The sequence below is a fragment of the Impatiens glandulifera genome, chromosome 7 (genome assembly GCF_907164915.1).
Source record: "Impatiens glandulifera chromosome 7, dImpGla2.1, whole genome shotgun sequence".
Lineage (NCBI taxonomy): Eukaryota > Viridiplantae > Streptophyta > Magnoliopsida > Ericales > Balsaminaceae > Impatiens > Impatiens glandulifera.
The window spans coordinates 45,799,250-45,814,124 of record NC_061868.1 but is presented as its reverse complement, the minus strand read 5'-3'; the positions used below and the strand labels follow the sequence as shown (position 1 = coordinate 45,814,124).

At 32.3% G+C, this 14,875-nt stretch overlaps 2 protein-coding genes across 2 annotated transcripts; both read left to right on the top strand.

The window, feature by feature from the left end:
- The first annotated feature begins 1,268 nt into the window (after window positions 1-1,268).
- LOC124910523 (vacuolar protein sorting-associated protein 45 homolog) lies at window positions 1,269-7,098 on the top strand. The gene is made up of 13 exons (XM_047451178.1): window positions 1,269-1,597; window positions 3,555-3,756; window positions 3,872-3,951; window positions 4,323-4,550; window positions 4,664-4,789; window positions 4,914-4,994; window positions 5,096-5,237; window positions 5,342-5,520; window positions 5,806-5,961; window positions 6,058-6,165; window positions 6,247-6,368; window positions 6,473-6,604; window positions 6,691-7,098. The coding sequence occupies exons 1-13, from the start codon at window positions 1,508-1,510 to the stop codon at window positions 6,749-6,751; spliced, it is 1,707 nt and encodes a 568-aa protein (XP_047307134.1). The 5' UTR covers window positions 1,269-1,507; the 3' UTR covers window positions 6,752-7,098.
- Window positions 7,099-8,975: 1,877 nt separating this feature from the next.
- LOC124945645 (protein LAZ1 homolog 1) lies at window positions 8,976-14,306 on the top strand. Its single transcript, XM_047486114.1, has 10 exons — window positions 8,976-9,170; window positions 10,820-11,028; window positions 11,179-11,235; window positions 11,581-11,689; window positions 11,845-12,029; window positions 12,118-12,206; window positions 12,287-12,542; window positions 13,174-13,419; window positions 13,510-13,856; window positions 13,939-14,306. The coding sequence occupies exons 2-9, from the start codon at window positions 10,870-10,872 to the stop codon at window positions 13,807-13,809; spliced, it is 1,401 nt and encodes a 466-aa protein (XP_047342070.1). The 5' UTR covers window positions 8,976-9,170; window positions 10,820-10,869; the 3' UTR covers window positions 13,810-13,856; window positions 13,939-14,306.
- Window positions 14,307-14,875: the final 569 nt, after the last annotated feature.

Genomic DNA, 14,875 nt, shown 5'->3' with positions numbered 1-14,875 from the left:
TTTTAATTCCAATAATATGGTGGTTGGTTTGAAATAAATTCATTAATTAGCTAAGCATTAAGTAGTTTTCATGAAAATGTAAAGAAATTACCGGTAATTTACGTTGCTTTTATTTATTTTCTATTTTAAGTATACCATTATATATAAATTATAAATTACATTTGGTTAAGATACTTATAATTACATAGGAAAGAGGGTCTCTTTATTAGTTGAAATTTATGATATTATTTTTAATTTAAGAAAATTCATGTGATACAATTATTTTTATGGGATTTATTTTTAATTAACTTTATCATATCATAGCATATTAAATTTTATTAAAAAACAATTTTAATGTTCAAGTTGAGTTTGAAAGATAGAACATTAATTCAAACAATAAATATTATCTTATCTAATATCTACTTTCGAATAAAAATAGATGTTTGAAAGAAAAAAAAATATCCAAAAAGATGTAAGATTTCAAATGTGATAAATTATAAGAATTAAAGTCAAAAAATTAAATAATATATCAAATTTGTAAAAATTAAAATTATAAAATGATCTAAATTTTTTTTAGGTGACTCAAAAGTAGAAGTCGTTTGAGTTTTATAAAAATGAGGGGAAAATTAGAGTAGGTCGAACAAATCAATTAATCGGTGTTGGAAAAATTTCTACTAAATATTTTGAGCGGTAATGAAAATTGTCTTTTTCATTAGTTGATATTCAATGTTAAAAAATGTTCTACTAAGTCATTTACCTGTATAGTCAAAATAATAAGAAACTGGTAAGAGATCTTTCATTAGTTTAAATAACTCATTATTGAACAAATGAGAAATATCTTTCGATCTATAACTTCATCTTTTTTACTACTAAGAATAAACATAAACTCGAAAAAATATCACCAGAAATCGAAATGTATAAAGTTATAAGCAACAGACGACAACAAAAATTATGAGTATTATTCGAATTATAAAAATTTGAGACGACAAATCCGATTCGACTAAATATAGTATAAAATAAAATAAAACACCAACTAAAATTTGAACTGTGTAAATAGAAACGAACCACCGGAGAGGCCAGAATAAAAATGAAATATTACATTTCTTTTATAACTTTTTATAGAGAAAAATAATGTTTGATAAGAAAAATAGCAGTTTTTTTTATAAAGTATTATTACAATATAATGAAATATTTTATTTTTAAAAGAGAGATAAATAGTTAAATACAATTTTAATTGAATTCCAACTAAACAAAATGCCTTTTAATAAACCGCGGTTTGATGATCGGTTCAGTTGGACGGGACGGTTTGATTGATATATGAACCTTCTCTACTTCATTCACAATTTTCCTTTTTTCACCATTGATGCAGATCTGAAGCTTCTCTCAAGCTATTCCAATTCAGTCAATCGAGGACGACTACATCTTTCACAATTGCGACTTCTCAGGAGCTATTCTGATCAATCTAAGTCGTCGTCGTCGTCTGAAATAGAAAGGAACGGAATCACAGACCTCTTTCACATCTTCGACCATGGTGTTGGTAACTGCGGTACGAGATTACATCAATCGCATGCTGCAGGATATTTCCGGCATGAAAGTCCTTATTCTAGACGCCCAAACGGTGCGTACTACAATCTCATTTTGGCAAATTAATTTTTTTTTTTTCTATCTTGTTATCGCATATGTTGTTATACTTTCAAGGAATCTGTTATTCCCGTGGTCAGTTAACCTATAGTTGTTGATGGAACGGAATTTTATTTGTTGGTAGTAGGTGGATGTTCATCATTCCAATTGTTATCAGTTTAAATAGGTCAAACCAGCCTTTATATTGGTTTCTGCGGTTGAAAGGGATTACATTTGAGGAATTTCAGATGCTTTATCACCTAAACTCTGATCTCAGTAACTGAGTTACCTTTACCAGAGATGTTTTCTAGGAAAGATGACAAAAAACACAAATTGGTGGTTTCATTTTTTCAAGCTCCAGCTGATTTGGGTTTTCCAAATGATTCCTTAGCTGAAGGGGGTACTGGTTTGAGTGAATTACAATCAAAGGGTCCGTCGTTAATGAATGCCCAAGAAAAATGTTCTTGCAGAAAATAGGAACTTAAACTACTCTATTGATACTTACTACTAATAATTCACTTTTACCTGTATGGTTTCTTGACGAAGCTATAGATTCAGTACAGACGATACTATGTGAGCTAGAGGAAAACCCAAGTTGAATGTATTTGAACGATGTAACCAGGAATAAAGAAATGGATTACATTTGGTGTCAAATTGCTATATTTTGAATTTTGGGCACGGATGAAGCTTCAGTAAGAACAAGATTTGAGAATGAGCTTTTGTCGACTCTTCCATGGAATAGACCATATTCGTTCTTTTAATTCAAAATATTTGTCACTTCCAGACATTGAACTTGTCAGTATTCCCATCAAAAGATAGAGAATGGCCGAGAAAGCAACTTTGGATTGTGGCGAACCTAGGATTGTAACTCCCTCCCCTCAATCCCATGGAAGGGGACAATGAATAATGCCCATAGGGTCCCATTATGATTGTATTACAATAATTTTAGGTGTGATGCATGTGATATCCCGTGTTTGCTCTTTTTTATGAGAAGGAATAAACCACACTGACACCAAATTTTTTGGAGTTAAGTGTCATTGTGTTAGTGAGGCCTTGATATGGATTTATGGTAGAAGATTGAACACAATTTAACTTCTTTAAAAATTTTAGGGCAATTTGTATGAAAAAAGTTAGAGCCCTGAATTGATTTCTCATGAAAGTTCACTCCCATTTCTTTTTATGTTTAATTGAAGGGTTTAGAATATATCCACTCTTTCTAATAGTGCCCTCTAGTTTTTTGTTATTCTGGCTTCAACTTGTGTTAGAGTTCCTTAAGTCTCTCCCCTTTTCAGAAAACTGATATTGCCTCATATGCTGAAAAGAAAACATGGACATAAGGAGAGGGACTTGATTCTATGTGAAGCACTTTGAGTATCCAATTGTAAAGTGGCACATCGGGTTTTGTTCCTAATTTTCATTTTTTTTCATTGCCTGGTAATTTTGGTCGCTGCTACATGAATGGGAGGGATGTTAAGGGGCATGACCTTATGTCATGGACTCCGGTGAATAATATCGGCATATACATCTTATAGTAACAGAAAGTCATTCTAACCCCAGCTTCATATGCCGAGAATTTACTTATCGGAAAACACGTGTTGAGTGACACCATGCTAGCCCCCTTGAGATATATTTCTTGATCATCAGATATGGTTAATAAGTAACAATTGAACATGTCCATTTAAATTGCTTTGCACTAGAAATAAACTTTCTTTTGCAGGATTTATCTCATATGTGGATTTTTCAGCCATTTATAATCTTATATATATTGAACTGTAATGTTAGCTAAGTTCTTAACAAAAAAAACTGTACTATGTGCATCATATGACAGTAGTGTAAGGACTGTCTGTAGTTTTTGTTACTTCTCTGTTACAGAGTGTAAATTTTCTTATGAATGTACCGCAGTATAATTTACTAAAAAATTGATTACATGCACTGACATTGTAAGCATTCTGTAGGTTAGCATTGTGAGTGTTGCATATTCTCAATCAGAGCTCCTTCAGAAAGAGGTGTTCCTGGTGGAGCTCGTGGATTCCATTTCCAAATCGAAAGAACCTATGTCACACCTTAAAGCAGTTTACTTCCTTCGGCCGACATCAGAGAATATCCAGCTTATGAGGCGTCAACTGAGTAATCCAAGATTTGGAGAATATCATCTTTGTATGTTAGAATTATAACATAGATTCATGTCTCTCCTAATGTTGTCTTCTAGTTGTCAGATATGATGTATATAGAATTTCCACTAAGTCTTCTATTCATCTCTTATGCCGTGCAGTCTTTTCCAACTTATTGAAGGATACACAGCTTCATCTCTTAGCAGATTCAGATGAACATGAAATAGTTCAACAAGTTCAGGTAGTTGTCTTAACAAATGCTACACTTGTTCCTTCCTTATTATATAAGAATTTGAAATAAACTCACTGTACCTAATTAACATGAAGAAACAATGGTGTTTTTTATTTGTCTGTTGTGCTGCCATTTACTCTCCTGCAAATATTATCACTGTTATGACATGCCTATACATCTTGTTTTGTGCAATATATGAAACATTTCTTTTTCATTTTTTATGTGGTACAACAAAATAGCCCTTATCCTATTTTTTTTACCTCTTTTTCTTTACAGATCATTGGGGTTGTTTATTCTCTTAGATTTGACTAGAACCTCACATGCATTTATATAGATTTGGAAGAGAATTAGACAAACTGTTTGTTACTATTTTCTCTCAGGAATTCTACGCGGATGTTGTTCCATTGGATCCTTATCATTTCACTTTGAACATTGTGGCAAATCATATGTATATGCTCTCCACAGTTGTAGATCCTCCAGGTCTTGAGCATCTATGTGATCGAATTGTTGACGGTATTGCAGCAGTCTTTTTGGCATTAAAACGACGTCCAGTAATTCGATACCAACGGACATCTGATATTGCAAAAAGGATTGCACAAGAAGCAGCGGTAATAATTTTATCAGAGCAAAAGTAATAGCTGGTATCTTATATCAGCTTAACAAAAACATATAATTATTTGAATTCTAACTACTACTTATTTTACAACCATTCTTTTTCCAGAAATTGATGTATCAACAGGAGAGTGGCCTTTTTGATTTCAGAAGGACAGAAAGTTCTCCACTCCTACTTGTAATTGATAGGAGAGATGACCCAGTCACACCTTTACTGAATCAGTGGACATATCAGGTACTATCATGTCTGGCATCTCTATTAACCTATGATGTGGTTTCTAAACTGGTCCTTTTTATATTGTTTTGTATATTTAGATAAAAAGTATATGAGTTAATTGTGTCTAAAATATTCTTCGCAGGCTATGGTTCATGAGTTGTTAGGTGTTCAAGACAACAAAGTGGACTTGAGTAACATTGGCAAGGTTTCAAAAGATCAGCAGGTTATATTCTTAAACTATGAGTCTTAGTACATTATATTCTTTGTTGTGGAAATAAGCAGAGTATATTGATAAGTGATATTTTCTCTTTTTGACTCTTGCAGGAAGTTGTTCTATCATGTGAACAAGATGCATTTTTCAAAGCCAACATGTATGAGAATTTTGGAGATATTGGGATGAATATCAAGCACATGGTTGATGAGTTTCAGCAAGTTTCAAAAAGTAATCAGAACATCCTGACCATAGGTTCGTGCTAAACAATTTGACATAGATCTCTAACTTTTTTTTGGCTTAAAATTTTTAATGCATCAGAATAACAACTGGCTGTTAAAATCTTATGAGTTTTACAGAAGACATGGCTAGATTTGTTGATAACTACCCCGAGTATCGCAAAATGCATGGAAATGTCTCAAAACATGTGGCATTGGTAACAGAAATGAGCCGGATAGTTGAAGAGCGAAAACTTATGTTAGTATCACAAACTGAACAAGAATTGGCTTGTAATGGTGGACAAGGGGCAGCATTCGAGGTGCTTAAGTGATCTATTAAGCTTTCAATTAATTTGTGAAGTATTTAGCTGTGGATTTTGTTCTCTTCACATTCATCTGATTTTATGTTATGCTCTTGGTAGATATGCAAATGTTGCTTACATAACTTCTAAATCATCATAGATGCTGTATAAGATAGAGGATTTAGTAAGATGTGAAATAGCAAATGATATATCTGCCTTATAGGCCTGTTTGCGTTATGACATTGTTTTGTTGCAGTAAGCAGTAATGTCATCACATAATAATTTCAAATTGCTTCTGTGCAGGCTGTAACCAATCTTTTGAATAATGACTCTGTATCTGATATTGACCGATTGCGCCTGGTTATGCTTTATGCTCTGCGTTATGAGAAAGAAAGTCCAGTTCAACTTATGCAGCTTTTCAACAAACTTGCTGCTCGATGTCCAAAGTATAAACCGGGGGTAAAGAAACTTAATATAACTGCTTTTTAATTGAAACTTATTCTTGGGGTCATTCAGTTAGTTTATTAGCACTACATGGCATCTTGGATTTTGCAGCTTGTTCAATTCTTGCTAAAGCAAGCTGGTACAGACAAGCGAACAGGGGATCTGTTTGGAAATCGTGATCTTTTGAACATTGCACGTAACATGGCTCGTGGGCTTAAGGTATGTCGTCTTGTAGAGAAAGGAAATGTTTACTTTAAAAGTGTGTTCTTTTGCAAATAACATAGATTTATTATGCTACAGGGGGTTGAAAATGTGTACACCCAACACCAGCCACTTTTATTTCAGACGATGGAAAGCATTGTCAAGGGACGGCTGAGAGATGTGGACTACCCATTTATTGGAAACCATTTTCAGCAGGGAAGGTTTGTGTCAAGTGAATACTTCCTGATTCAATTTTGTTCTGGTATCCTTATTAGGGAAAAGGAATATTTTCTTAATTTTGAGCCCTTTCTCACTTTTTGGGCAGGCCACAGGATGTAGTTATCTTCATTGTTGGTGGAACGACCTATGAAGAGGCGCGGTCTGTAGCTTTACAGAACTACGCTAATACAGGAACTCGATTCATATTAGGAGGTTCCTCGATTCTTAACTCTAAGAGGTATCATCTCTCTTGCTTTCACATGAGTTTCAATCTGTCTCAATCGGGGATAAATTTTGATTTGGTGAAAATGATGTACATGTCAGATTCCTAAAAGATCTTGAAGAAGCTCAGAGAATTTCTAGGTCGACCATGAATGTGGTTTGAGGTGGTGGGTCATGTGGAAGAATAGATATCTGTTCCTGGTAAGAGAGATGCATTTATGACCTCATATTCCCAGTTAAGATGCGAGAAGCATTTTTTGGTCATTACTAGTTATGGTTAGATGTCCGACTCTTAACACTCTTATGTATATATATACAAGACCAGCTGGCATATTCATCAGGTTCCTTTGCATATGCAGAGGTTTCATGGCATTGCTGTTGTTGTAGAGTAGTTGTGAATTGTGATTCTTTTTAAAGCGGTTTCCGAGGATAATGTGTTTACCCTATATTGCGAGTTCAGAGTTTTACCATGATTTTGGCTATTGCAGTATAAGAAATGCTTTATGATTATTAGAGTAAAAAGGCTTGATGTACTTCATTTTCTTTGGACATTTAGGTGTAATCTGAGATATGACTTTTTTCATTAACCTCCATTTTCTTAGGTTTGTACTTTTATATTGTTAGTGGTTATATTATACTTGTTAATGAGGTATGTAATCTAGTTTATTGATACAATTTTAATATTTCAAAAAACTAAAATATGGTGGGAAGAAGGAAGCTAGAAACACCCCAAAAGAAGGGAATCTCTGGCTCCATGTTTACCTCAGCTCCCTTGAGTTGTGTTAGTGCTATTGTGGACTCATGTCATTTTTAAGATTTTTTGGTTTTAATTATAATTTTTTATTTAGAACATTGAGTTCTGCTTTTTCTTGAGTGCGACTAATTCCGCGGGTTAAGTAAACAGTCCGCAAATATATTCGGCTAATTTAACCAGACGAGCGAACCAAAATGGAATATAACACTTTTTTTTTTGTTGCTAGTTTGATTTGATTATAATTTAAGATCTTTTTTTTTGACTTAGTGTTAATTTGTTCTTAATGTGTTATTTATGTTAAATACTACTTTTTCAAAAAATTGTAAATTAATGAATAAAAAAAACTGTCCAATTGCTATTTGAGGTTGAAATATAGATATTTTTTTATTATATTTAATTCAAATTATTATAACAGTTTTTTTAGTGGTATTATTTCAAAATCACGGTAAAAGACAAGTTATGAGTCGATAAATGAAAATGTTAGAATATAAGATAATATATATGTAAGATATTATCACAATTTATATTAAATTTTTTGAGTCAATCAAATAATAGTCTTCTGATACCATATTAGAATAGATAGAGAAAATATTTTATTGAATGTTATATTAAATTAGATAGATTATATATATAGACATTACATTAAACTTATAAGAAATTAATATAATAATAATAATATAATATACAATTATATGATATTATAATAATATCTTACATATATATTATGTTATATTCTAACATATATAAAAGATATTTAGATTTAAAAAATATATTTTTAGTACACAATTTATCCATGGTACTTTTCCCATTTCAATCACATTCAATCTTTAAAAAAAAAAAAACATAAACCTCAGCAAATAATAATGAGAATTATAATTCACTACGTTATTCTCTAATCCAAATTATCCCTTTTGAGGTGATTTTTCTCCAGTTTAATCGGGTTGATCAAGGATGATATTTGTGTCTCACTTATTCTATCCCAAACATCAATGAATACAATTAAATATGTAACATCACCGTATATTTACTTTACTGGATTCATTCCATTATCATTCCTATATACAAATACAATGATCCCAAATATAATTCACCAATAAACACAAATATAAAATAAGAATATAGTACAATATAGTAAATAAATGTGTGAAGACCATCAATAGTTTATTACACATACTAATTAATTAAGACTTCAAACTCATTTATTAATGTCTAAATTCACTCAAATAAAATATCATTCCAAAAATTATTAATTACCATTATTACTATATACCTAGTCAATATCAAGATATATACTTGATCACCTCAATTACAAGGAATTTAAATCTTACTTTAAAAGAAAACTAATTAAAATATTTTATTTCCTTTTTCTCATTAATTAATTTATTCACCTCCCAACGTCAGTGTGGAAAATTCAAAATTACCTAATAGTCCCAACGACAAGTCCGAGAACCTACCAGTCACAATATCTGATGTGGAAAGCGCTGGAACCCTAATCTATTTACACGTGTCATATGCATACTTAAATCAACGGTGTAGATCGACCTGTGATAATATGCACCGTGAGATTATTTTTTAGAGAGAGAAAGAGAAATTCGAAGAAGAAGAAGAAAGAGAGTTCCCATTGAACCCCCAACTGCCGAAAGCAAAGATCAGTTTTTGAATATACGTGTAATTTTTACTCTTTACAAGTGTGTTCTTGAAATTTCAATTCTTTGATCAATCAATCTATATATATATATTATCCGTGGCAAGTTTCTCTGCTTGAGATCCAGTCGTCAAAAAGTCTTCTTTGAGAAGATTTGAAGAAGATTTGAAGAAGAAGAAGGAGGTTGGTAGAATCCGAGGCGTATTATTATTGTCTATATCTTTCGTTTTCTTCGATTTAACGTACCGTTTACGTCTTCAATCTGTTTGTCGTCAATGGGATTTTAACGAGTTATTCGCTGGATTTTCTAGGGTTTTTATCTCTAATATGTCTTCTTCCACTCTTTGCTTGATGTAATCCCTGGTGCTTGACTATAGCTATCCAAGAATTGGTACACTATTTATCTTTATTTTCTATTTTTTTTTGGGTATTTGAAGTATCAATTTTTTCTGCTTTAGGGTTATTTCATTAGGTTCTGGTGCTTTTGGGGATTTAGATATTTGTGATTTAGCTCAGTTGGAAGATACAAGAAACTTGTGTTTATCATATTCATGAGCTATTTATATGTTAGCTCATTAATGAGATGCAAGAAATGAGATTCCTTTGTGTGGCTTCACTTTAGGAGCTCTTAGAGGTTTTCTGTTTATGTGTTTTGTTGTCCTCAATCATGACTGTCTATAGATTATATGGTACATCATAGGAATCGGTTTGAATTACGATGCCAGGTTCAAATTGTTGTGAAGGGTATCATGGTTTATTTTTCATTATTGGATGCGAGTATTCTAGGTGCTACCTTGGACTTGGAGTGTTATATTCCTTGAGCGCAGATATGTATTGCGATTGCTTTAATTGTCTTTGGCGGCTATCTTGTTTTTGAGTTGCGTTACGATTTACGTGTACACTTGGATGGATTTTGAGAATATTTTTGTAGGTTTTATTTAGAAACAATTGCGTATGAGTTTTCATCCTTTTATTTCTGAGATATTTAGTTTTATTATAGTTATTGTAGGTGAAAGAAGTTATTCATGAGATAAAATCTGGTAGATGCATTATCATAATGTTTGAAGGAAGATTCGTATGTAGTCAAAGCCTTTGACATCTTAACTTTTTCAGATGTGTTTCACTAAATATGGAAGGATTTCGTATTAAAGTCATCTTGGCGTAATCGTTTAGACATTATTACCATAGGAAGATTACTAATAATATATTTAGGATTGAGATTTATAGTTAACAATATTTCTTTATCCATGCCATTTTAGTAGCTCAGCTAACCTTAACACTTTTTTTATTGGAAAAACGAGAATTAGTCAATGTAGTGTATCTCAGTGGTTTAAGTGCTTGCTTCATAAGCAGGAGGTAGGTTGCTAGTTCGACCCTTGCTTGGCACGTTCAAAAGGAAAAACCCGAGAATTATCATTACCACCACATTAAAATGGGAAAGTTGCATTGTCCTAACCTTATCATTTTTATAGGTGCAATATTTTTGTCTTGGCAAAAGAATCATTTAATTTGGTATCCTAGCTGTTATTACCCCCAAAAGAAATAAATATATACATTTTTTTTGCATGGAAATAAACTTTTTAATTAAGTGAAGATACTGACTTCCCTTTCCAGCTACTGATCTCAAGGTCTTCGCAGCAGGGGATGTAGAAAACGCGTTCCTTGCATTTCACTGATTTATAGGGACTATTTAGCCTGATACAAAATTAATATAACCCCATCATTGTTTTAATTTTTCCATTCTTCATGATCTAGAACTATTTTAATTGTACACTTCTGGAAACATTTTTTTTGGTTTAAATATTCCACTAATTATGCTGTTTTGCTGATAGGTTGAAGGAGGATCTGGGTACTCTTCATTTCCTTCTCGTTTGGTAAAGACATGGCAAATCCATTTGCCATGTGGCCATTTAGCCTTGGTACAGGGTCTTCATTGCTCTACAGCTGGACAATCTGTAGTGCAGGCATATTTGTCTTGGTTGCACTTTTTCTATCTATGTACCTCATCTTCGAGCACTTAGCTTCTTACAATCAGCCTGAGGTTCTCTCCGTTCCTTAGAGTTATTTTACAATTTAAATCTTTTTTTAATTCACATGTTACTCTAGCTGGTGCTCTTTATCTCGGAATTTAGTTGAATTTTATTATCCCATAGCCATGAACTCACCCAGTCGGGATTTCTGCCAATTTCAGGAGCAGAAATTTTTAATTGGACTAATTCTGATGGTTCCTGTCTATGCACTAGAATCGGTATGATGGATACATAACTTCTTTTAATTTTTTATTTCTTTGCCCTTATTTTACTTGTCTATATAATTTCTTTGCTCATGCTATTGTTGTTCTGCCACGTGTATGGTTAGAAATAGTTAGTATTGATAGTAGTTAATATGTTAGTTAGTCGGTTAAATTAGTATTATAAATAAGACAATGTAATTAGAACGAGGGATTGAATAATGATGATGAATAATGGTTGTAGCATTTATCTCTCCTCGGTTCTCATATTATTAGGGTTGTGCGTAAAATGTTTCATGCAATAATGAGTTGTTTGTTTTACTGTTCACTTCTAATATATTTGTATTTCTCTTTTGTTTACAGTATTTGTCCTTAGTGAATTCAAATGCCGCATTCAACTATGAAATAATACGAGATTGCTATGAAGCTTTTGCTTTGTATTGCTTTGAGAGATATCTGATCGCATGCTTAGGTATGCACTTGGAACCCAGTTACTACCCTACTTGATTCACTTAGAAAATTTCTGTCTTAGATTTTATTCTTCTTTTTTAGGCATTTTGTTATTTCCTAAGAAAAGCCTTATAGTATAATTTAAATCTTTTTACAAATGTTTCTTAATGTTGAAAGGCGGAGAGGATAAAACAATTGAATTCATGGAAAGCCTAGCATATACTGCTTCCAACGTTCCTCTTCTGGAGGAAACTTATGCTTATGGAGTTGTAGAGCATCCATTTCCGTTAAATTGTCTGCTGAGGGATTGGCATCTTGGTTCTGATTTCTATCAAGCAGTGAAAATTGGTATCGTGCAATATGTATGTGTTCTATTTTACCTTAGACTCTCAAACAATTCCATTGCTTGTGTCGAAGTGTTCATGACATGTCTTAGAATTTTTCCTTCAGATGTTATTAAAGATGATCTGTGCAATGTTTGCCATGATATTCCAACTCTTTGGTGTTTATGGAGAAGGAAAATTCGACTGGAGATATGCGTAAGATATCCCTATTTTTCTCATCAAATTCTGCTTAGATCCTGCTGACAGTTTTCTTATTTTAACTGTTGTTACTGCAGGTATCCATACTTGGCAGTTGTTCTCAATTTTAGCCAGACTTGGGCTTTATATTGCCTTGTGCAGTTCTATTCCGTCATCAAACATAAGTTGGCACCAATCAAACCTCTGGCCAAGTTTTTGACATTCAAATCAATAGTATTCCTAACATGGTGGCAAGGCATTGCAGTTGCATTTTTGTTCTCCATAGGAGCTTTTAGAGGGGCACTTGCACAGGAGTTGAAAACTCGTATACAAGACTACATTATCTGTATCGAGGTTTGCTCAAGATGATTCTTGTGTTCAAATATAGTATTGATTGTGTCTGGTCTTAAACTTTCAAGAAAAAAATATATGCAACCAAAATTTGATGGAATTATCTTGACACATTCTCACATGTGCTTTATGTCAATTAAAAAATGAGATTCAAAATCATCATTTTTTAATTGAGTTGCTCCATGGCATAATACCAGGAGAGGAGAGTTTTAGTTGTTTTAAGGACTTGTTTGATCTTTTGATTATTTGAATAACAAAGTGGTTATTTCCAAACATTTTTTCAAGAGGGTATTTTAGTAGTTTGGTTGACGCTTTTCATCAAACAATATTTTTTTGTTAAAATATTCAGATTATTTAAGAACATCAAACACATTTTTGAGTGATGTGATTGATTAGTAGATTGTTGATTGGATAGTGGTCATTTGAAATTATTGTCAAATAACCCACATCAAACAAGGCCTACCCTTACAGCATTGCTTACATGGGAATTCTGTACATTTTATATACAATAGGAGTATAGGACAATGATATTGGTTTGTGTAATTCAGTAATTGTTTCTCTTGGTTTGAAAGAAATTAAAAACAGAAGATGCTATTATATTCACAGATGGTTTTGATGTTGTATTTGAAATCAGATGGGTATTGCTGCTATCGTCCATCTTTACGTTTTCCCAGCTGTGCCATACAAACGGGGAGAAAGATGTGTACGAAATGTGGCTGTAATGGAAGACTATGCTTCACTTGGATCTCCTCCAGACCTAGAAGAGGTCCAAGACTGTGAAAGAACCACTAAGGTTCGCATTGCTCGTCACGACGAGCTGGAAAAGCGACTCAACTTCCCACAGAGCGTCCGAGATGTCGTCGTGGGAAGCGGTGAAATAGTGAGTGTTTCAAACTGCCATAAATAATATCCACACATCTTGTTACTGTCTGTGTTTCATCAGTTTGTAATTTGTTTGTTTTTTGTACAGATTGTCGATGACATGAAGTTTACAGTTTCGCATGTTGTGGAACCGGTTGAAAGGGGATTCGCTAAAATTAACAAGACGTTTCATCAGATATCTGAGAACGTGAGGAAGTACGAAGAACAGAGGAAGAGTTGCAAGGACGATAGTTACGTGATACCTTTGAATTCGTGGAATAAGGAATTCTCAGAAGTGCACGATAATCTTGCTGCTGCTGCAGGAAGTGTTAGCGATAGTGGTTTGCCTAATGCTAAAGGAGGAGGACCATTTCGTTCTTCAAAAGCAACATCTTCTCGGCTTAGATAGCATTTGTTGTATGAATCCGCAGCTGTTTTGGATGACGATGATTCAATGTAAGTGTATATTTATTTACTTTCTTTCTTTTAATTTGAAAAATAAATAGTTTTTTTGCTTAATCTTTGTGTTATTTGATAGGATTATCTTGACTTACACTGATGATGATAAAGTTCTAACTAATATGGTGGCTGCTGCTGTTTTTACTTTTTAACAAAAACGATGAAAGCTGAAGTGGAAGAGAGCAGACAGATTTTACAAACTGTAAATGGATTATTACCTTTTTTTTTTTTTTTTTTTTTTTTACATATTGAGTATTAATTGTGTATGTATATATACAATATTCCTTCTGTATTTTTGTTTCTTTTTAAAGAAGAGCTTTTCATTAAACTAAGGTAATAGTTGCATTTACCATAATACACCTTCTATGGAATGTAAACTAAATACTTTTTTTTTATGATAATTGCAAATTTTCTCATATTTTTTATAGTAAGAATAGTATTTGGTTATGACCTAATATATATTTATTTCTTTAAGTTGGTTTTTATTATTGTGATTGAAGAAGTTTGGTTATTTATTATTTGTTGATAGTAAATTGCAGAAGATTTTTTCAGTTGTAGTACTTCTTGATAAAATTAAGATCCCACATTCATTATTCTTATACAATATATATTTATGTAATAATTATAGCTATAAAAAAACTAATAATTTTTATCTATTTAATATAAAAATGTAAATGATATTTTTTTCCAACTCTTTGACCTTGATCCAAAATCTTATCTTATTCCTAATTTAATCGTTTTTACTAAACTGTGATAAATTAAATAGAAAAACAAAAAAATACATTAAAATAATATGAATGACTTTTTGTTTTGAGAAAAAGTCTTAAATGTCTAAAATTTTGATAGTTCGAATTTCATGTGACACTATTTAAAATTCGAGCCATATTTTATAAAAACAACCTAGTTTAAACCTCAAATAACAATTAGACAATTTCAAATACAATTATTTCAATTTCTTAAATAGTTCTTGTTTCACTAATTAAAAACATCTATACGGACTCTACCAACTTCAATAT

Excerpts from the sequence above, each read along its gene's own strand:
- LOC124910523 (XM_047451178.1), top strand. The coding sequence starts at position 1,508 with ATGGTGTTGGTAACTGCGGTACGAGATTACATCAATCGCATGCTGCAG. Across the intron at positions 1,598-3,554 it reads TTATTCTAGACGCCCAAACG|GTTAGCATTGTGAGTGTTGC; the intron begins GTGCGTACTACA and ends AGCATTCTGTAG. Across the intron at positions 6,605-6,690 it reads TCGATTCTTAACTCTAAGAG|ATTCCTAAAAGATCTTGAAG; the intron begins GTATCATCTCTC and ends TGTACATGTCAG.
- LOC124945645 (XM_047486114.1), top strand. The coding sequence starts at position 10,870 with ATGGCAAATCCATTTGCCATGTGGCCATTTAGCCTTGGTACAGGGTCT. Across the intron at positions 11,690-11,844 it reads ATATCTGATCGCATGCTTAG|GCGGAGAGGATAAAACAATT; the intron begins GTATGCACTTGG and ends TAATGTTGAAAG. Across the intron at positions 13,420-13,509 it reads TCGTGGGAAGCGGTGAAATA|ATTGTCGATGACATGAAGTT; the intron begins GTGAGTGTTTCA and ends TTTTTTGTACAG.